The sequence below is a fragment of the Vulpes vulpes genome, chromosome 6 (genome assembly GCF_048418805.1).
Source record: "Vulpes vulpes isolate BD-2025 chromosome 6, VulVul3, whole genome shotgun sequence".
Taxonomy (NCBI): Eukaryota; Metazoa; Chordata; class Mammalia; order Carnivora; family Canidae; genus Vulpes; species Vulpes vulpes.
Window position 1 is genome coordinate 128,898,625 of NC_132785.1, and position 23,077 is coordinate 128,921,701.

General features: G+C 47.0%; 1 protein-coding gene across 2 annotated transcripts in view; it reads right to left on the minus strand.

The window, feature by feature from the left end:
- The window catches only part of CDC42BPB (CDC42 binding protein kinase beta), a 104,537-nt gene that overhangs the window by 42,221 nt on the left and 39,239 nt on the right, over window positions 1-23,077 (minus strand). The window contains exons 2-6 of one of the 2 annotated variants that reach the window (XM_026012633.2): window positions 21,148-21,239; window positions 14,297-14,380; window positions 10,620-10,715; window positions 5,857-6,005; window positions 1,464-1,557 (exon numbers count right to left, since the gene is read on the minus strand). In XM_026012633.2, the coding sequence (XP_025868418.1) occupies window positions 1,464-1,557; window positions 5,857-6,005; window positions 10,620-10,715; window positions 14,297-14,380; window positions 21,148-21,239 (515 nt within the window). The remainder of the gene's footprint in view (window positions 1-1,463; window positions 1,558-5,856; window positions 6,006-10,619; window positions 10,716-14,296; window positions 14,381-21,147; window positions 21,240-23,077) is intronic. The other variant, XM_072762379.1, reaches the window with a different exon arrangement.

Consider the following 23,077-nt stretch of genomic DNA (forward strand, 5'->3'; position numbering starts at 1 on the left):
GCCTGGTCTCTCCATGCCCAAATGCCCACCTCAGCCCCCTAATGGCACTGCAATCCCCAAGGGTGGCATTTCCCACATGCTCTGTCATTACTGCCCAAAGTGTGGTCCAGGGGCCACGTGGTGTTCAGACCGGTCCTTCTCAACCTACGTGTGCACACAGGCCACTGGGGCTCTCATTAAACAAATTCTAGTTCCCAGGGATGCTAATAAGGCTGCTCACCCAGGGCCTACCCTCAATCTCCCAGATGGGAACATCTGGAAGTAGGTCCAGGCACTAGCTGGGTGCTGAGGAATTCCCCAGATGGGGAACCAGAAGGCTAAGACTCCCCCCAAAGGGAAAGAATAGTCCCTCAGCTACTGATGTTAGCAGGAACAGGCCTCAACACAGTGACATGTCTACAGAAAGCTATGGCTAGAGAGGGCAGCGATCACCACAGAGAAACCAAGAGGGAGTAGGTCATCTGAGAAATCAGACTGGTCTTGAAGCACATGGAGAACAGAGTCCAAAAGACTGAGGGCCTGTCCCATGAAGGCCAGACTCTCCCTTGGGTCGTGACAGAGGACAGGGCCATGGGGTGTAAGCAGCACCCCAAGTCAGGCTGAGTCACATGACCAGAGTCACTTCTCTGCAGCTCGGCTGTAGGATTTCGTAGTGGGCAGTGAGCAGATTGGAACATGAGGTGGTAACACAGGAGGAGTTTCCTCACGTGCAAGTGAGAAAGGTAACCAACATTCTAGAGCTCAGTCCAAGGCCACTGGTCTTGTCATCAAAGACTGGATTTGAGGACAGCACCAATATATCAACTCATCAATAGGTGGATAAATAGGGCAGCCCAGGTGGCTCAGCAGTTTAGCTCTGCCTTCAGCCTAGGGCGTGATCCTGGAGACCCAGGATCAAGTCCCACATTGGGCTCCACATTGGGCTCCCTGCATGGAGCCTGCTTCTCTCTCTGCCTGTATCTGTCTCTCTCTCTCTCATGAATAAATAAAATCTTAAAAAAAAAAATAGATGGAGAAATAAGAGACCAGCTTGGTGGAAAGAGAGTAAAGCCTTGCATCAAGGACCTCTGCTTCTAGATCTAACACACCCACGGAGAGAAAACCCTGACAAGAAGTTACCTGCCTGCAGACAGAAATGGGGGGGTGGGAGGGCAGTCACAGTGAACCTGACCAGCCTGCACCGGAGTTTTGAGCAGTGATGTGACTTTAGCTGCCAAGCCACGCAAGGAACCCTGACAGCCCCCCAGCTGAAAAGGTATATACATTACTTTTATAAACCCAGAAAGCAAAAAAGATGTTTTAGACTTAAGCAGAACATTTCAACTCTCTCTTAAATCGATTTATCTTTTTAAATTCACATTCAAACCTTGGTTTCTTAACTGGATCTCAGGTGAAATTTTAAGTCCTTTCTAATTACAAGCAATACCCCAAATCAAACGGAAAATCTCCAACAAAATACCTACAGTTCCATCGTCATTCATCTTCAAACATGATCCAAAGTCAGCCAGACGGATATGACCATTCACGTCCAAAAGGACATTGTCAGGCTTGATGTCTCTGTTAGTAAAATAAAAAAATCAATTAACAATTTCCACGCTACACATTAGGGAGGTCAAAGCCCTTAACTAGCAGTATACCAGCTGAGCAAATGCAATGTCATTTCAGGATAGCCATGACAATCTCGGGAAAATGTCTCCCCGTAATGCTTTGCTTGGGTATGAATGGTGGTCGGCACCACTACCACTCACTCCTAGCATGAGCTAATTCCCAATCGGGTGACATGCCACTCTTGTTCCCACCACATTGCTGACAAGGTTTCCTGAGTGTCTCCTTTGTGCCAGGTGTTACACTCGACCCCAGGCCTACGACAGTAACCAGCACGCCAAACTGAAATAAACAGAAACAGGAGAGAAAAAAAACAAAACAAAACAAACCCTCAATGAGTCAGGAAAATACAAACTAACAACAGAACCAGACAAAAACAGGAAGAAACAAAGAGTTGACTTAACTCTGGAAGAAACAGAAAAAAAATCAAAATTTTATCATGACTAAATTATAAGGTGCCCAAAGGAAAACAAGTTCAAATAAAGATGTGATGAAAGGCATTAAAGAAAGGGAGGGAAAGATCTAGAAGAATAAAAAGGAGACAAAGCAGTGTAAAGAGTGAGATGGAGGGCAGTTGGAGTGAAGTGGAAGACAGGCTAAGAAGACCCAAAATATAATTAACCGGAGTTCCCAAAGAAATTGAAACAATAAAACATAACTAATACTTGGAACTACAATCTGAGAGAACTTTACAGAAGTAAAAAAAAGGGGCCTGTATTTATAGACTGATGGGCCCATCACATGAAAAATTTCCCAATGTCCTATTTTTTTTGGAACCAGACAGGTTGATACAGAAGGCCACATGGATCGGTTACTGCATAAAGACAACCAGGAAAACCCTGAGCAGAAAGCAGGGGTCTGATGGGGCAACTAGGCCTCCACGGGCTCAGCATCCATGATTAAAGCAGCATGGCTCTGGTGCAGACAGACAACAGGACAGAACGGAATGTCCAAAACCAGACCAACTGTACAAGGAGTGAGTACACGATGAGGATGTTCTCAATCCACTGGGGCAGAGACACATGCATAAGTAAGCAGCTCCTGGGAGCACAGGAAGGCCTCTTCAGGACCGAATCAGAGCCCTTCCTCAGGAGGCGCTGCAGAACTGCCCCAACCACCTGCTCCCCACCCCGGCTCTCCATCTTGGTCAGGTTTCCTCTGCGCTATCCTGCATCTCTTCCACGCAGCTCCTTGTTCTAGTTTTTCCTCTGCCAAGACCGTTTTTGTTCTCTGAATATTCCTTTTCATAAAACCACACCGCTCTTCTTTCATTCGGAAGCCATGCTGTTCTCTCCAACGACCTGCCTTCCTACATCTGTGACTCTTCGTTCCTGCCTTTGCTGGGATCCAGGGCCGACCTCTCAGGAAGCCTGGGTGCCAAGCTCCCTGCTCCTGGTTGCCCACTGCTTCCCCTGTCACAAAGCTGGGCCGCAGCTGTTCTGCTGCAGCAGAAGCCCAGCCAGGGGGGTGGGGTGTGGGGTGCACAGCCTGAGGTCACCACAGCCCATGTGCAAGCACAGAAGAGGGCCCAGGGCTGTGGCATAGGGCCCGGATCATGCCTGTTAAATGCAGCAGTGCCGGGACGCCTGGGTGGCTCAGTGGTTGAGTGTCTGCCTTCGGCTCAGGGCGTGATCCTGGAGTCCCAGGATCGAGTCCCACATCGGGTTCCCTGCAGGGAGCTTGCTTCTCCCTCTGCCTATGTCTCTGCCTTTCTGTGTCTCTCATGAATAAAAAAATAAAATTCTTTAAAAATAAATAAATGCAGTCATGCTATCACTCGTGTGGACAAAGCCCACTTATTTCTGGCCCTACCAAAAGCAGTTCCAACCCCCTTACACCATGTCCACACCTGGGGTGGGGTGGGACTGACTTTCTACACAACCTGACTTTGAACTTTCTACCAAAAATGCAAAGCCTTCTGGTTTCAGCCTGGGTCATTCAAGCGCTAAGTCTGAATTCTGAGTATCGAATGGGGGTGGGGTGGGGGGTGCTAGCTATGTATTTAATTCTCCTACTATGCCTGGAGGCCAAACACCAGAGTGAAGCTTCTACACAGCCAATTAAGAAAATAAAGAGAAAGCTTTCTAATTAGGGAAAACAGGGAAAGAATAAACTGTTAATAAGTTGGTCAGATTAATTTCCCTGGAGATCAGTGACAAATGCAAAGACATTTATCTCTGGTAGGAGTTGGGCACAGTCTGTCAGAAAGGTAGAACATAAAATCACAGGTTGAAAACAACTACAATGATCGGTTTAGCAGGCACAACGATACTCAGGGATCCATGGAAAAAAAAGAGAAAATCCCTTGTCCCAAACCCCATCGCCCTAAAAAAAGCAACAGTGATTTGGGGGCAGCTCCCTCTGCTTACTCTGTGACACATGGGACCTGCAGCTTGATGCCTGGGGAGGACTTGTGGCTGAAGGCAAGCTGTCCCACACCCCTGCACCTTGGCTTCCCTGCCCAACAGTGAGGTAACACTCATGGCAAGACTGAAAGGGCTGTTCTCAAACTGGGTCCATGGCTACTACTCCTGGAGCAGGAGCTGCGTCTGCTGAGGAAAATCTCCTGACAGGGGCAGAGGCCGGGCCCCAGGCAGGGCAGCAGCCGAGGATGTTGCAACGCCACAGGAGTATGGTGGCCTGAGCCTCCCAAAGAGGGAGAGTCACACCCTCCCAGTCCTGAGAGAAGGTGATTTCCAATCTAAAATTCCATACCAGCGCATCCATCATCACACATGTGGATAGGATTAAGACACCAATCTCAAAAAAATGATCTCAGGAGCCTCCTTTTCCAGAAACTACAGAGAATATCTGCTACTGAATCAAAAGAATGAACCAAGAAAGGAAGATGTGTGACTCAAAACAAGGGATCTGACCCCAGGGAGATGGGAAGGGAACCTGCCCAGGGGCAAGAGCTCTCAGAATGAGGGCAGAGCACTAGACTCAGGAGCACCCAGGGCCGAAGGGAACAGGAAAAAAGGCAGAGGCAGCTCCAAGAAAAATAGGACTGGGGGCTACCTGCTATGTCCGTGTATGCACAGCTTTATAATTTGGTCACAGTGTTTGGAGATCATTGGCTGGCTGCCACTGAAAAGTACGCTTATGAAAAACCAGGTCTGGGGATCCCTAGGTGGCTCAGCGGTTTGGCACCTGCCTTTGGCCTAGGGCGTGATCCTGGAGTCCCAGGATCGAGTCCCACGTCGGGCTCCCTCCATGGAGCCTGCTTCAACCTCTGCCTGTGTCTCTGTCTCTCTCTGTCTCTCATGAATAAATAAATAAAATCTTAAAGAAAAAACAAACAAACTGGGCTGCTATTAATCCTGGAAGAGATAGTTTATACAGGTGTAAATACTGTAACTGCAAGGCTCATCTGTAATATTTACACAGGCACTGTATCATGAACAGCAAATGCCAATTTAACCAAAAGTTACCGATTATGGACTGGGATGACATGGGAGGGGAGGAAGGAGAGCGTGTGTGGGAGAGAGGGCTGGGAGAGAGACTGCTGTAAAGAGGAAATCCCCATTTAATAGATGTGATCTAATCTCCCTCCTCTGCAAAAAAGAACAGCAAGAGAGACCTGTTAGTTAGAAACATAAGCTCAATACCAGAAGGAACAGTTTAAAAAGTTGACAAGCTACTGGTGGCCAGTGGAATCTGGGCAAGGCAGGAGACTTGTGTACAACTATCTGACTTTGCTAAAAATGAAACAACAACCCCCTGCCAGACTGATTTCGTGGCCTTAAACAGCAGGAAGAGGCAGACGCAGCACCCTCACAGGAGAGCAAGAGACCCAGACCACAGGAGGCACCCAGCCACACTGACCCCTCCCTGAGAGCCAGTCACATTCGTGTGCAGGCTCCCGTGGTGTGAGCCCACCTCCTCTGCTTCATTTTCCTCTGTGTTTTGTTGGGGGGCCATGGAATAGGGAAGGCGTTCTGAGAAAGCAGAAATAGGGAATCATGAGCTAGAGGGTGGGCATCCCAGGGAGAAGGAACAGCAAGGGAGAGGGTCAGCCAATGTTAGGTAAATAGCAAAGGTGGCTTCAGGTGGCTGACACCCGAGCATCATGATTGTCACAGTAAGGCCGAGATCTCCTGGTGCCAGGCACTGGGGCAGCTCAAAGTGAGGACCTGCTAACTGCACAATCTCTCTGGGTGGCCTGCAACCTGGGGTCTGTGACACAGAAAACTCTGAAAGGGTGTTTTAACACATTAAATGCAGTTTCTGTAAAATGTTAGAGGTGATTACCTGTGTACATAGTGAAGCTGATGGATGGAATCAATGGCCAACACCATTTCACCAATGTAGAATCTTGCCATATCTTCTGGAAGCTTGTCTTCAAATTTACTGAGCAGGGTCAGTAAATCACCACCCACATAGTAATCCATGACTAAGTACTACAAATTGGGAAGAGATGGGAGAAAACAGAGTATTTAGTCAGCACTAAGCCTGAAAACTAAAGGCCAAACTTCCACCATAGAAGTTTCTGGTTCTTTACGTCTGATCCATGGCTTGCTCCTATGTCATCCAAGATTTCCCTTTGATGTATCATAATACTGCTGTACTTTCAAGTTAGGCATTTGGCAGAGAACAAATTTCAATAGATGGTATGTTTAATCAATGGAAAAAGTGACCAAACAGTCTGGTGCTGGAGAAGGCACAATAAAAACTAGAGACTGAGGGATGCCTGGGTGACTCAGTGGTTAAGCATCTGCCTTTGGCTCAGGGCGTGATCCTGGGGTCCTGGGATCGAGTCCTGCATCGGGCCCCCACTGGGGGCCTGCTTCTCCCTCTGCTTATGTCTCTGTCTCTGTGTGTCTCTCATGAAGAAATAAATAAAATCTTTAAAAAAAAAAAAAAGCTAGAGACCCAAAGAAGAGACACGTTTAGTGATCTATCAAGTTCTACTGGGTTTAAAATAATTCTCCAGGCCCTTACATCACAGGAAGAAGACACCAGACCAGAGGAAGAAGGTGAGTTATCTAAAACCACATGAAACTAGCAGCTCTTATTAGAAAGGCAATCCCATGAACAAGCTGAAAGGGCGCTATTTATGAGTACATTCCCCCAAAAATCAGAACTTCTACTGCTTATGTAGCAATTAAAGTACAAGAGAAAAAGGCCCAGGTGCCAGGTGTCCCTCCGCTGGGAGCCAGCTCGTCCCAGGGCTGGAGGTACAGGGTGGCCTTCTGTCAGAGGACAGCCTCTTGGTGCAGCGCCCTGAATGCTCTGATGCCTGATGGGAGTGTCTAGGTCAGGGAGGCCCAGGATGGGTAAGGCCGTCACAGCTAGAGTCAGGGTGGCAGCTGCCCCCCACACTGCTGGGGCTACCAAGTCCCTGGGACTGCTGGAGAAGCAGGCAGGCCTAGCCTCAGAGGAATCATTTCCCTTGAAGCCACTTTCCTTCGAGGAGATAGATGCTCTGGTCTGAGTAGTTAACTAACCAACAGAGGGGAAATACTACTTCCTTGTTTACTGACCCAGAGAAACAATCACTTCATATTTACTAAGAACCTACCAACAATACAAGCTCCCACTCAGTGAGCAACTACTATGTTCTGTGCTTTCAGGCTCTGATTTACGCCTGTAATCTCTGTGAATGTCCATTGCAGTCCTCACTACAGGCATTAGCACAATCCCATTTTACAGGTGAAGTGAGGCCTGAGGATACACCCAAAGTCACCCAGCCAGCAAGTGACAGAGCTAGGATCTGAACACAGGCAAGTGGATCTTTAGACCCACAATGCTAAAGACGGCCCTCAGTGCCTCATAAGAGAGGAGAGTAGGCACCATGCTGTTGGGCTCATCTGACAGAGGAGCCTTCACTCTAGGCCCTGCTCTCAAAAGCACTTGTACTGACAACCCTCCCATCCCGCCTCACAAACAGCTCTCAGGACTCACCCCCCTGCCCGATCTCACAGCACTGTAGCACTGTTGCCTACCTGTCCAAGGGTAGGAGTTCTGTGTAATTACATCTCCCCTCACTCACACCTGCAACAGCTCCTGTTTCACAGAAGACCCTGGATAGCACTCACAGAGCTAGTGCTTTCCCCTGTTAACTCACTCATTTGCTCATTCATTCTCAGCCATGAGCCCTCTAAGGCAAGGGGTGCTCCTCCACAGAGCTGACATCAAGGGGATAAACACAGACTATAAGTAAGCATGCATATAGTCACAATAATTTCAGAGACCACTAACCACAGAAGAAGCAAGGAATGGGGGTGAGGCCAGGCCCCAGTCTAAGGGCTAAGAAGCTGCAATCTGATTTACTTTACAAGTCTTCACTGACTGCCCAGGAAGAGGAGACTAGAGGATGAAGGCCAAGAGCAGAAGAGGGGCTGGGAGGCCTGGGGGTCCAGGCAGGAGGTGAGGCTGACAGGCACTGTGGAGGGCAGAGAGGATGGAGTAGATATCATAGATACATGGAGGCAAAGACCAGAGCACCTGCTGACAGACACGCACGGGGTGAGGGGAGACTAGGTGAATGAACAGCCAAACTCTGCAGCCTCTAAAGAAAGCAGGAGGAATAAGTCAAGCACCACCTCTAGCTGAATCTCAATGGTTTCCAGGTCTACCTAGAAATCTAAAAAGAAAAAGAAAAATGTAGTACAGCAGCCTATGTGATTGATAGGCTCCTGGAAAACGAATCTGTAAGAAAAGTAAACTGTAAGAGCTTATAAAGCAGACACATAGACATTTATTTTTGGAATAAGGACTAAACCAATTCTTTCCTCTGCCATGTAACACAGGATTCTAAGTAAGCCAACGCCCTTCTGGTTATGGGTGAAACAGGTTTAATGTTTATGACAGGCCAAGTTTGGATACCTACTATAGAAATTATAACACGACCTGGCACTGCAGGGCAGCCCAACGAATCCACATGACGAGGGACACCTAGCACGGTTTGCCTAGCCTGCTTCGCAAGCCCCACAAAGGTGCTAACTGCCACCATCCCAGAGAGGAGGAACTTGCCCAAACATACCACTTGGGGGCGGCAGAGACAGCAGCCAGATCCTGGTTGACCAACCTCAGTATGAGGACCCAAAAAGCCCCAAAACCCTGCCCTCCTTTCTCCTTAGTTTCCACTGCACATCCATTCGTGCAACTCCACACACTCAAGAAGATGGCTTCTCAGCTGGAATTCCTAACTGACTGTCTTCGGTCAGAATAAGCCTGGCAATATCTAACATTTCAGACTGCAACATGCTATGCTGATCTCAGGAAGGCATGTTCCTTTCCTTCTGTACAGACCCACATAGCCTAGACTGCTCGGAAGCTTCATTCAAATCGGAAATGAGCTGGAGCCAGTCCCCTCTGAGTGGGGGGGGTTATGTGGAGAGGGCCCCAGGGCGTCAGGACTCTGCGGTCTGTGGGGAAGGACACCGAGCACCACTTCCTGCCACAGCCCCAGGCTGCGGTCCTTGCTCAGCCCCTGCATCTGTGTGACAACCCTGGGCAAATGACTTCATCCCTTCTGCTCCAGATGTCTCATTTAAAAGGTAGTGACAACCATGAAGGTCTAAGCTAGGGGGCCCTGGGAGGACGTACTGAGGTGACCCACGTGCCTTTGCTCAGTAAACATGATGGCGCCCTCTCTAGAAACAAGTATGTATATTTAAAAAAAAAAAAATTTTTTTTTTTAATTTTAGAGAGACAGTGAAGACACACACATGCCTGGGGGATGGGAGGGGTGAAGAGCAGAGGAAGAGGGAGAACATCCCAAGCAGACTCTACACCAAGTACAGAGGCTGACCCCGAGATCAGGACTGAGTGAGACCAAGAGTCAGCCGTTCAACCAACTGAGCCACGCAGACGTCCCTATTTTAAATTCTAAATAAAGAGTATAACAAATTTAAAGGACTTTTCTGATGTTTGAAATAGATTGTTCTTAAGATGACTAAGAGAGACCCTTCGTTGCTTGTAAGGCTTGCTGTAGGAAACGGATCACTTTAGTGAAGATAAGCTCAGGGAGACAGGGGTCCCTGCCCTGAGGCTGTGCTGACCCTTGAAGCCCCTGTGGCCACTGCTGGAGTCTTGCGGGTGTGAGCCGGAGAAGTGAGGCAGAGACCAACTTCTCCGAGGTCTGGGCTTGCCCTGACACCCAGAGATCCATGCAAGGATATTTTTAGTTTTAGGCAAACCTAGAGCCACTCTTGGAATTCAAAGTGCCCAAGACCAAAGGTTTGATTTCCCTTCACTTGTGAGCTCTTGTCTCATGTCTGCTTTAACAGGTCTCTACACTCACATCCAGTATACCTGTGAATCACACGATGGGCTGGTCAAGAGTAAAAGTAAGGCCAGCTCAAGTCAGAAGAAATGGATGCCAAGAGTCCCCCAAACACCCATGCCAAGAGGCCCCAGGAAGCCCAGCTCATCCACCCGGGCAGACTGCAAACCAGTGCAGTATACTAGGCCTGCTGTCAAGCAGCAGAGGTGGACCACTTGCTTGGCGTTAAAAGCTGAGCCACTGTAATAAGCCCCACAGCACCCTCTTGTTCCTATACATAACTCAAGGTGGAAAATGTTTTACAGTTCCAGCTTATTTATTTTTTTAAAGATATTTTTTATTTATTTATTTATTTATTTATTTATTTATTTATTTATTCATTCATTCATTCATTCATTCATTCATTCATTCATTCATGAGAAACAGAGAGGCAGAGACACAGGCAGAGGGAGAAGCAGGCTCCCTGCGGGGAGCCCAATGTGGGACTCCATCCCAGGACCCTGGGATCACACCCTGAGCCAAAGGGAGACGCTCAACCACTGAGCCACCAAGGCGTCCCTACTCCCAGCTTATTTAAGTGTAATGAATCCAGTGACCAAAATAATCAGGTTATCTAGATTAGAAAAACAAAGTATACAATCTCACTAGTCTATTTTTTAATTCCAAATGTCTTACTCATTTTTTAGTAACAGTACAAGGGAATCAACAACTTCAGCCACCCGCCATCTGATAGAGCCTCAGAGACCTGAGGAGAGCCTGATAGAGCCTGGAGACCCAAACATACCAGGTAATTTTCATCTTGAAAGGCGTAGTGCAGTGTAGTGATCCACTGGCAGTCACCATTCACCAGCACATCACGTTCTTCTCGGAAACAGGCGGTCTGTAAAGAATGAGGGGGAGGGTCAGTCTGTGTCCATCTAAGGAGTACAGTCCTGAATAGCGGGGACTCTGCTGTGTGACAGAGGCTCTGGAGACAGTGTCCCCTGCCTTCCAGGCCATAGGAAATCCGGCCTCCCTCCCCCTTCATCTCCCCTAAGGCAGCTCCCACCTGCTCCTCAGTCTTCATCTACACCAGCTGAGTGGCCAAGCGCTTCCCTGTTCTTTCCCGGTCCTGCCCACATGGGTGCCAAACTCCAGAAATCTCCGGCCTTGTGATGGGCCTCACCCCCTGCTCTCCTGCACAAGTCCACTGCTGCAGCCAGCATGGGACATTCCTCCCGGCTCAAGGGGGCCTCCAGTCCCTCCCACCCAGCACTGTCTGACCTCTCTTGATGGCCTGTGGCATGGCCACCCTGTGTCTGCCCCTCTCTTCCTAGCAGCCGTGTGGCTGGCAGGAAAGGGCAATGTGTGCTTACTGAATATCTGAGCAGTGAGATGGGATTACATGCAGCATACGGATGCCAAGAAGACCTACCGCCAGTCTCACATGAGGAAAAAGGCTATCTTTTAGGCTGTCATGGTTGATTTAAGAGCTGTATGACACAGGTGGCCCTGTATTTAAAATGCCTGGGTGCTCTGGCATAATTTATAATAAAACATTCTCCTTATTGAGCACCTAATATTTTAACTCCTTCTTATATTTGAAACTTGCAAAACTTAACAAAAATAAGAGTGGCGCTGCTCTGCAGGGCACTGGAGAATCCTACCTGTTCTCTCAGGAGACTCACAGTGACCTTTAGAACTTTTTTCCTGTAAGTTTTCTGTTCTAAACCTGTTTTTTAAAGTTTTTCTTTCAAAAAGAAATGACTGAAGTAGATGTGCCCTGATTCTACTAATTAAAAGCAGATAAAATAACTTGAACGGCCAGCAATCAGCCTACGATGTCCAGATGTGCAGAGACTAGTGGTTCTGAAGCCCCTGCGGCCCCTCAGCCAGCAGCCACCCAGACCACAGGGCCTGGAGCAGGGATGCTCCATCTTCTCAAGCATCTATCTATCCACATTTAGAATGAAAGCCATTCTTAAACTGAGGATCACCAGCATAGTGACCCACAGACAGGAAATGTATGTATCATTCAGCAGTTTTGTTTTGTTTTGAGAGCAAACTTTCAGTATTTTATGAGCAAAACAGATGAGCTTTAAAAAGCTCAGCCTGATCCACAAGTTACGAATTCACATGGCTTTGCAACTTCTTTACTGCCTCCTTTTGACTTCATGCTTTTTAAAGATTTTTAGAAATTAAGATAAAATTTAACGTTCAAAATAACCTTACTCAGGGGGATCCCTGGGTGGCTCAGCGGTTTAGCACCAGCCTTTGGCCCAGGGCGTGATCCTGGGGTCCCAGGATCGAGTCCCACATTGGGCTCCCCGCAGGGAGCCTGCTTCTCCCTCTGCCTGTGTCTCTGCCTCTCTCTCTCTGTGTCTTTCATGAATAAATAAATAAATAAAATCTTAAAAAAAAAATAACCTTACTCAATAATAAAAAGATAAATTACTTTAACCAGCTTTTTATATCAATATTGTTTTTATACATATCACATAAACATCTATCCTATTACATATATTCTGAGATAATCATAGTAATTAGAAGATATTCTTGGGCTTTTCTGAGTCTGTCAATTAGGATCTCTGTAACCAGATTTAAATTTCATAATTCTATAATTTTTAAATGTACATAGCATGACATCTGGGAAAATACTAACTTTTTTTTTTTTTAAGATTTTATGTATTTATTCATGACAGACACAGAGAGAAAGAGAGGCAGAGAGACAGAAATACAGGCATAGGGAGAAGCAGGCCTCATGCAGGGAGCCTGACGTGGGACTCGATCCCAGGTCTCCAGGATCAGGCCCTGGGCTGAAGGCGGCACTAAACCGCTGAGCCTCCCAGGCTGCCCACTAATTTGTATGATAAGGTGAGAATCTCCTCTTCTTAATCTTGGGACTTTTATAAATTAAAAAATTTAAACAGACACACACATCCCCACCCCAGCTCCGGAGGTTAACATTATAACAAGTCATATTAAATATGCTCAGCTATCTTCTTTCATAAATCAATCACTCCTATAAAAATATAAACTTGAATGAATTTGCATATATTCCCCCAAACACTTTTTCTTTCCCCAAACTTTTAGGGACTCTTATGTAACACCAGCTACTTTGTTCCCCACAAAGAGTCACTTGGGCAATGTTCTTGTGATGACCAGAGCACCACTGGTGCCACGAAGAAGGGCTGCGGGGATGGAGGCAGGTTGAAGCGCCAGATAAGGAAGACAAGGTGAGGGAGGGGACAGAGACCAGCAGGGCCAAGGCACGACCACTGTGCTGTCACCTGAGGCAGAATCATGGGCCACCAGCATCTGGAGCCCAGGTGACTGCAAAAATGGTGATGGCAACCCACCAACGTGCATTCCCAGAGCAATACAGATGTGAGGCCTTGTGCTGGGTGCATGGCAGGCAGGAGGAGGGGAGAGGGTTACATACAGGGAAGCAGAACAAGCTGCAAATGACAGACATTATGAACTTGGGATGCTGAGTGAGAATGCCCACCCACCAAGTTAATGACAACCTGAGCTCAGAATAATCTAACCAGAAGAAACATCAGTAGCGTTATCTGCCCAAGGTGGCGGCATCAGCCCAGGGAAGAATCACAAACACAGGAGGAAGGGCCACCTAAACTTACAAGGAGGGTTCAGAGCAACAGGATGAGAGAGGCCCGAAGCTAGGGAAGGAGTTTCCAGAGGTGGCCAATCCTAGGGGCGTGCAATCCCAGGGTCAGCTTGCTTCACAGCTGGGGCGCAGCAGAGGTGATGCCAAGGAGGGGGGACAAGTGAGGGTGAACCCCTGCCAGACGCACCAAGGGCACTCGGCCTAGGGCAGTCCAGCAAGGGGACACAGGGTGAGTGATGGAGCCCGGGAAAGGAAGAATGCTCGGCTCCCTGACCTGAGGTAGAGGAACACAGAGGATGGCTAGTGAAGGCAGGCTGGAGGGCGAGTCTGGGCAGCACCGGAGGAAAAGCCTGGGCTTGCTCCACAGCCCCACCTGTCTCAGCCAGGGGCCGGGAGCGTGAAAGAGGCACCACAGACAAGGACACAGAACTAAGGAAATACGCATCTGAAACTGCCAAGCGGTCACCATCTACTTTCATTTATGATCTTCGTCCTCCCTCTAGGAGGGAGCATAAAGACATTTCTGTACTTAAGTCAGCTCCAAATTCAATAATGCCTTTTGTGCAGGAAGCAGAACTGAGATAAATGCCTAAAATTTCCGTGAGGGCTTTAATTTGCCCTGACAGTAAACAGCCCTCGAGGGGGAGGAGCCTGCTAGCACAGTGGGCAGCAGTGCAGAACGGAGCACGCCAGGACAGGGCTGAGGTCGTGGCGACACAAAGCAGCCCACTCTTACCAGGGAGGGAGCCCCAGATCTGCAGGGGGCTGTGGTCCAGACCCAGTGGGAATTTGTGGCCATGCTCCTTGCACACAAAGCCCCACTCACCTGTTTGTCAGTCACACTCCAGGCTTACCTCTGCTCTTTTAAGCATTTCCCACTTGTTGAGGATTTTCATTGCGTAAATTCGTTCAGTGTTCTTCATTTTAACAACAGCAACCTGGAATATGAATAAGAGATTAACAAAAATGTAGTTACTGGAACAAAAAGCCAGCACATTTTCATCTAACTACAGTGAGATCTTTACTGCCTGGGGAAATGAAACTCTGGAAAATGAGCTGCTGAGGAAAGAAGAGTTTTTTACATAAAAAAAGATTTGCCCTGTTAAGCATCAAAACCGGATGTCAATCATGCTGCAACTTTCACCTCACTTGCTTAGTTCAAGAACCTTCCACAGTGAGGTGCACGGTGGAGGGTTCACCTTCCTCTTCCTTGGCACATGCCCGGCATTTCCATCAGAAAAGCTTTCCCAAGCCTTCCTTCCTGTGTGCTAGGGCTCCATCCCCACACTCTTCCTACCCACCCTATTGGTGCTCACATCTATCTCTCACTCCCGCGGGCCAGCCTTAGCATGTGCTGGCTTAATTTACCCCTGAGATCTTCAAGACATGGTGAGTACCCACATGGGCTCTGGAGTGTGACTTGGGCAAATTCTTCTCTTTGGGTTTCTAGAACTAGGAAGTACTGGCCTAAAATTGCTATGAGAATAAAATGAGCCAATGCAATACTTAAATGTGCCTAGAATGGTGTTAGGCACATAGCTGGCACGCAGCATGTCAGCTCAGCCACATTCTTCAAGGTACAACTCAAATGCCACCTCTTTCAAGAAGTCCTATTGGATTTCCTGATGCCCACCAAATCTCAGATGAGCTCTTGCATCACTACCAATACCAGATGTGATGTTTGTGCCATTGTATGGTACATGCTATCCTGTAAAAATCATTCACTGGCCTAAGTCCCCATCACAAATCCATAAGCTACTTACCTAATGGCTGTACCTTTTTGCTGCCGATGGTAGGCAGCCACATAGTGTGTATCAACTGAATTATTTACTTCCTGGCTTTCTAAACTACATACACCACACAATATCATCATCAAAGTAATCTCGCAAGCTAACATGCCCTGGGCAATAGTTCACCTGCACCCTGCCAGGTAACCCTCACCACAATCCTCCATGGTGGCTGTATTTATTGCCGTATTTCCAGATATGGAATTTGAGGCTGGGAGGTTTAAACAACATGCTAAGAAGTGACAGAAGCTCACCCTCAAGTGTGTGCATGTGACGGTCACAATTACCTGTTGTCTCCCACGGGTCTGATGGCTGGGGGCACGGGGGATCCACAACACACAATCCCTGATGGATCCCGAGAGCCTGCTGAGGGTTGCAGGTACCTCCTACGCAATGTGGCTTGTAGCCAGGCTCCTGCTGCCCACTATGTGGACTGTGTGGGACGAAATCGCCCTCTGGTCACCTCCCTTGGTCATCCCTCTCAATGCCAGCCTGGTGCTCACTGTGGTGGCCCTGCTCAGCACACCACACCTATTCAAACTGCTGTGTATTAGCTACGGTCTTTGAACCACTGACCAAGCTTGCTAAAATTCTGAATGTCGGACTGAGAGTGCCTAAATAAATGGTCGGAGAATTCCCCAACGTGTCTAAGAACAACACTGGGCACACGTTTTGTCATCACGTCACAAGTGTGTCAATTTCTTCAATAGGTGAAATATTAGTGTAAAAACAAAAGCTACTATAATGCAATCCCCATCAAAATACCAGTGGCATTTTTCACATAATTAGAAAATAATCCTAAAATTTGTATGGAATTCCAAAGATCCCTAAGAGCCAAAGCCATCTTGAGAAAGAGCAAAGCTGGAGGCATCACATGCCCTGATCTCACACTACCCTACAAAGTTGTAGTGGTCAAAACACTCCAATACTGGTACAAAAACAGATGAACCAATGGAGCAAAACAGTCCAGAAATAAACTCAGCTTATATAGTTAATTAGCTTTTGACAAAGGAGGGAAGAATAAGCAATGGGGAAAAGACAGTTTCTTCAACAAGTGGTGCTGGGAAAACTGGAGAGCTACATGCAAAACAATGAAACTGGACCATTTTCTTACACCACACACAACACAAAAATAAATTCAAAATGGATTAAAGACTTAAATACAACATCTGAAACCATAAAAATCCTAGAAGAAAACATAGGCAGTAATCTCTTGGACATTAGTCTTAGCACTATTTTTCTGGCTCTCTCTCCCAAGGCAAGGGAAACAAAAGCAAAAATAAACAAAAAATTAAGACTATGTCAAACCAAAAAGCTTCTGCACAGTGAAGGAGACCATCAATAAAACAAAAAGGCAGCCTATTGAATGGGAGAAGATATTTGCAAATGACATATCCCATAAGAGATTTTTTCTTAAATTTTTATTTATTTATGATAGTCACACAGAGAGAGAGAGACAGAGAGAGAGAGAGAGAGAGAGAGAGAGAGGCAGAGACACAGGCAGAGGGAGAAGCAGGCTCCATGCACCGGGAACCCGACGTGGGACTCGATCCCAGGTCTCCAGGATCGCGCCCTGGGCCAAAGGCAGGTGCTAAACCACTGCGCCACCCAGGGATCCCCCCATAAGGGATTAATGTCTAAAATATATAATGAACACACAATTAAAAAAAAAACAACTTAAAAAATAGGCAGAAAACTTAAGCAGCCATTTCTACAAGGAAGACATCCAGATGGCCAACAGACACATGAAAAGATGCTCAACATCAGTCGTCATCAGGGAAATGCAAATCAAAACCACAATGAGCTATCACCTCACGCCTATCATCAAAAGACAGAGAAAAATAAGTATTAGCAAGGATGTGGAGAAAGGGGAACCCTCGTGCACTGCTAGTGGGAATGCAAACTGATGCAGCCACTCTGGAAGAGTACGAGATTCCTCAAAAAAAAAAAAAAAAAAAAAAGAGAGAGAGAGAGAGAACTATATCATTTGATCCAGCAATTCCACTTCTGGGTATTTATCTAAAGAAAATAAAAACACTAATTCTAAGAGACAGATGCACTCCTATGTTTACTGTAACACTGGTTACAATAGCCAAGATATGGAAATAACCAAAGTGTCCATCAACAGATGAGCAGATGAAGAGGGGATGGTCTATATACAAAATGGAGTATTATTCAGCCATAGGAAAAACTTATCATTTGCAAAAACATGGATGGAGCTAGGGAGCACTATGCTAAGTGAAATAAGTCAATCAGAGACAAATACCATACAATTTCACTCTTATGTAGAATCTAAAAAACAGAACAGGGATCCCTGGGTGGTTCAGCAGTTTAGCACCTGCCTTTGGCCCAGGGTGTGATCCTGGAGTCCCGGGATTGAGTGCCACGTTGGGCTCCCTGCATGGAGCCTGCTTCTCCCTCTGCCTGTGTCTCTGCCTCTGTGTCTCTCATTAATAAATAAAATCTTGAAAAATAACAACAATAATAATAACAGAACAAAACAGAAACAGACTCACAGATGCAGAGAACAATCTGGTGGTTGCCAGATGAATGAAACAGGGAGAAAAAATGCTGCACAGTATTTACTAAGAAGTGGTCTAACTGGGAAGAAATGTTAAGAGTTGATAACTTTATATATATATATATATTCATTCATCCATGAGAGAGAGAGAGAGGCAGAGACACAGGCAGAGGGAGAAGCAGGCTCCATGCAGGAGGCCCGATGTAGGACTCGATCCCGGGACCCCAGAATCACACCCTGGGCTGCAGGCGGCGCTAAACCACTGCGCCACCGGGGCTGCCCAGAGTTGATAACTTTTGAGGAAAGTAATGAAATTCTGAAGATTACAAGCTTCACGAACAATACAGATCTTGCTAAAAATGAGATGCAGAACACTTTGAACTCTTACTAGAATCTTACTTCCTTAGATCATTAGGACACAGACTATGTCCAGGAAATACACCAATGCCTCTGATAAAAACCCAGAAGATAAAAGAATGTATCTGTCCACAGAAAACACCTGTCAAATCAAGAACATGTAGAAGTGAAATGTAGGAGTACAATTTAATGTAAAAACAAACAAAAAGTCCCGTATATTAAACAAGCTTCCTCTATCACATAACTTATAAAATAAACAATTCATGAAAATCTTGTTTAGTTTACTGGAAATTTCTTCTTGGCCCAAAACTCAGTCTTAACTGCATCAATGAGATGATGATGATACTATAAGAATCTCCAAGATTAGATATTTCCATGAGAAAATGCAAATTGAAATAATTTTATAAAACATTAAAAAATGGCAGCCCTGGTGGCACAGTGGTTTAGCGCCGCCTGCAGCCCAGGGTGTGATCCCGGAGACCGTGGATCAAGTCCCACGTCAGGCTCTCTGCATGGAGCCTGCTTCTCCCTCTGCCTGTGTCTCTGCCTCTCACTCTCTCTCTGTGTTTCTATGAATAAATAAACAAAATCTTTAAAAAAAAAAAAAAAACATTAAAAAATGATTGGGGGACATGACAACCAAGTATAATACCGGATGCCAGCCCAGCCCTAGTGCTGGAGGGACCCGAAAGAAAGCCATGAAGAACATCACTGGGTCAACCAACAGAACTGCAATAAGACAGTCGATTAGACAAAATGTATTCTAACTTAAAACTCAAATTCAAGAACTGTGATGATTTAATAGATTGTCTCCATGAGGAAATATACTCTGAGGTATTTGGGTGGGGGTGGAGGTGGGGAAGAGTCCCTTCCCTGACATAGGCAACTTACCCTCAGTCGTTCAGAAAAAATCAAACACTGACATACATGTGGGGCGGGGGGGAAGGGGACACTTCCTAGACCATCTGTCCCCGAGATACCAGAAGTGTTTTCAAAGCCACTGTACTCAAGGTAAAGGGCAGTACCCCAAATATTCCTTTTTTTTTTTTTTAATTTATTTATTTATGATAGTCACAGAGAGAGGCAGAGACACAGGCAGAGGGAGAAGCAGGCTCCATGCACCGGGAGCCCGATGTGGGATTCGATCCCAGGTCTCCAGGATCGCGCCCCGGGCCAAAGGCAGGCGCCAAACCGCTGCGCCACCCAGGGATCCCCCCCAAATATTCCCAATCTTGTTTCTATAATCATCTAGATGCGTTTCTCTAAACTCTGCCTGAGTGGTGGCGGCGGCTGGGGGAGACTGCACTTCTGAGCTAAGAGTTTCACATTCTTGCCACAGGATGTATGAAGTGCTGCCCATCAAGTTCTGGACTGTCCACACTCTCTCTGGGATGGGGCTCTTGAGCAGCACATCCCCTGCTCTCAGGCCATAGGTTCCCATATCCACATTCGTTGCAGACACTCACAATGCTTACCCTCCCCTGGCATGTCATGAGGAAAAAATAATTCAGTTAGAACCACACATGTTCTTCATATAGACGGTCCCAACCCTGACAGCCCTAATCTCTGCAATCCACTCAGTGTCATCACTGAAACTGGGCACCCTTCAGGTACACGACTGCAGGAATATCTCAGGGAGACAATGGCAGTAAAGCCACTATTACTATATGGTGCCATGTAATGGTAGTAATATTAAGAATCCAAAATTCTAGTTCTGACAAGGGAGGGTCGGCAAGCATGTGATGGAAGCCCAGGTGGGATGCAGAATGGCTGGCTGGCTAGAGGAGCTGGGTGAGGGGGCTGGCATTGGGAGCTCAGGCCACGGGGCCTGGGAAGGGTTAGGGGACGCAGGGGTGGGGGGTGGGACTCACACAGGCTGCTACAGCTGGAGACAGAACAGAGGGAAGGCAAAGAATCCAAGGGCTTTTGCAAAGGCCTGGGCAAGGACTGATTTCGCTTAGTTTAGGAGGAACTTGAAAGGTGATACAGGTCATCTTCTCTGAAACTCAGAAAACTGAGTTTTGCATTAAGTTCTCTGGCAGAGAAGAGCACTTAAAAATAACTACAACCTATTTGGGTACAGCACTGTTGTCTCTGGTTCTTTTATTTTTCCTCTCCTGCCCCTTCGGAACCCTCCTCTATGGCTGTGGCCCATACCTTAGATCTCTCTGAGGGCCTGGGCCTTGCTGGTGTCTGCGCCCAGAGCAGCCCAGGTCCTGCTACAAGGCAGATGGTCAGCAAACATCTATGCTGCCCTGAATCAGGTTTCAATTTCCAAAGGCCTTCTCTTTCTCCTCACATAACAAAATCAGACCTTACACCATCACATAACCTACTGAAGCTCTGAGATGGGTTATTTCTGAGCAGAATTCACTTTTTTCCTTGTGATGCTGCTGCCCCTCCACCCTCCCCTTAACGAGACACACTCCTAGGGATGGGCCAGGAAGGAGCACCTGCCCCATACTTCCCCAGCCCAGGAGAACTAAAGGGAAAGCCTAAACAAGGCGTTACCAAGTTTAAGCCTAAACAGAGGAGTCAATGCGCAGAACTAACTGTAAAAGCACCTAGTCGAGGGCTGCTGTGGGAACCTGAGCCTCAGCCTTGGGGGGGCCACGTCTGTCCAGGCCACAGTAGCAAGGCCAGTGTACCGACACCCTCCCTAGTGCAGGCAGCTGGACTCATAACTGGCCCCAGCACCAGCAGCAGGCGAGCTGCCCACGATGAGAACAGCTACTGTCTTGCCCTCCTTGCACTCTGTGGAAAAGGACCACCAAGATGTTTTTCAATTAACACATGGATTTTTAATAGGCTTCTTTGCCCCTAAGAAACAATATTCAGGGAAACTCCTCTGTCACAAGCTTCTGCTTTTCTTTTTCTCTTAATTGTATCTTTCAAACTCTGCCCACCAAGAACTACTCTCCCAATGATCCCAGTAACGACCCCCTCCACAGATCAGTACAAGGGGTCCTAAAAATGCTGGGTGGGAGCTATTGCTGTTTGGGCTACTGAGGCAAAGTCAGTATAAGGGAGTTTATCTTACCTCTCCAAAAGCCCCTCTTCCGATCACTTTAATTATTTCGAAGTCTTCTCGATGAAGCTGCATCTCCTTCACCAGTTGTGTAAATGGTTTAGCTACAAATTTAAAAAAGTGAAATCAATAATTTACTCTGAGTTGATACTACATAAAAAAATTAATCAATTGGGGCATTCTATTAAATTACATAGCTTTTTTAGGAAAAAACTTTACTTTTCAAATGTTTACTATCTGGCTAGTTTTGGAAAGTCTGTGTTTAGGCCCAATTCACGTAGATGTTTATCATCAGCACCTACACCTCGCAGTCTGCTGTAAGAAACAGCACCACAACAAAGATCCCCTGGTGAAAATCACTAAAGCCAGGATCTACCTGACAAGGCAAGCACCTGGTGGGCACATCTCCGCCCACCTCACAGGGACAGTGCACTGCAGCAGCATGTGATGCCCATAAGCACTAGCTATCCTCAAGGTGAGAGGGCGCCAGGCCCCTGTGGGCTCAGTGGAGCCGCAGGGCAGCCTGAGGAACACAAGACATTCTCTAAGAATGGTGCTGACCTTTCAAGCACAGGGCATGTTCCTGGACATCGTAACCATCCCTGCTAATCTCGTGGAACCTCTAACAGCCACGATTTAGGGAGGAGGAAACCAAGCCAGGTCTCTGTAGATGGTATCCTGGGTTGAACAGGGTCATGTCTCCCCCTGCCCCCCAACCCCCTCCCATAGTGTCCACAGAACCTGGGAATGGGGCCTTATCTGGAAGTGGGGTCTTTGCAAATCAAGGTGAAGTTACAAACAGGAATGAGATGGGCCCTAAATCCGACAAATTAAATGAGGGAATCTGGACACAGAGGGGGAAAAAGCCATGTGAAGATGGAGGTACAGACTGGAGAGATTCAGTCACAAGCCAAGGAAGGCCGCCTCCGCCAGGAGCTAGAAGAGACTGGGAGTCTTCCCTCCCTGGAGCCTCCTGCAGGAGCACAGCCCTGCTCACACCTTGATGCTGGGCCTGGGCCTCCAGAACTGTGTGAGGAAAATGTCTCAGTTGTGTTAAGCCCCCCAGTTCATGGCAATGTGTTACAGCAGCCCAGGAAGCCACTACAGAGACCATGGGTAATTTCTTTCCAGGAACAGAGCAAGTGGCAGTGCCAGGATAGAAGGCATGCAGTTCAACTCCAGAGGCAGCATGCTCCTCACCACCATCCATCCTGCCCCTGGTCTGACCTCCATTTAATCACATCTCTTTCAGCTGTTATTTTCACCTCCAGACCTAAATCCACATTTTATGCTAACCTGTATTCTACACAGTTCTTTTTCAAATTCTCCCCTACTAGTTTTGCAAAACATTTCCACTAGGGAAAAGCAGGCAAAGTGTACAAGGGCTCTTGCTGTATTATTTCTTGCATCTACCATTATCTTCAAAAGAAGCCAAAACAAAATCTACAATCTGACATTTTCTGACCTTCTAACTGAGCTCCGTATTATTAATCTAATTCTATAACTTTGCTCTCTAAAAAGATGCTCAAGAAATACCACTAAGGTTTGATCACCACGGTTCACTGATCATGGTAACAAAAGCCAGAGCACCAAAAGGTTCTTGGTGCCTACGGAGAGTAAACTGTTACAACTATCAGTGTAAATGTCCATCAGCACAGAGATTAGGGAACACAACACAGGGCTTGATTTAAAAAATAAATAAGGGCAGTCCCGATGGCCCAGCGGTTTGGTACCACCTTCAGCCCAGGGTATGATCCTGGAGACCTGGGATCAAGTCCCATGTCGGGCTCCCTGCATGGAGCCTGCTTCTCCCTCTGCCTGTGTCTCTGCCTCTCTCTGTCATGAATAAATAATAAAATCTTAAAAAATAAAACAAAATAAAAAATAAATAAATAGTGGCACCTGGGTGACTTAGTGGTGAGTGTCTGCCTTCTGTTCAGGG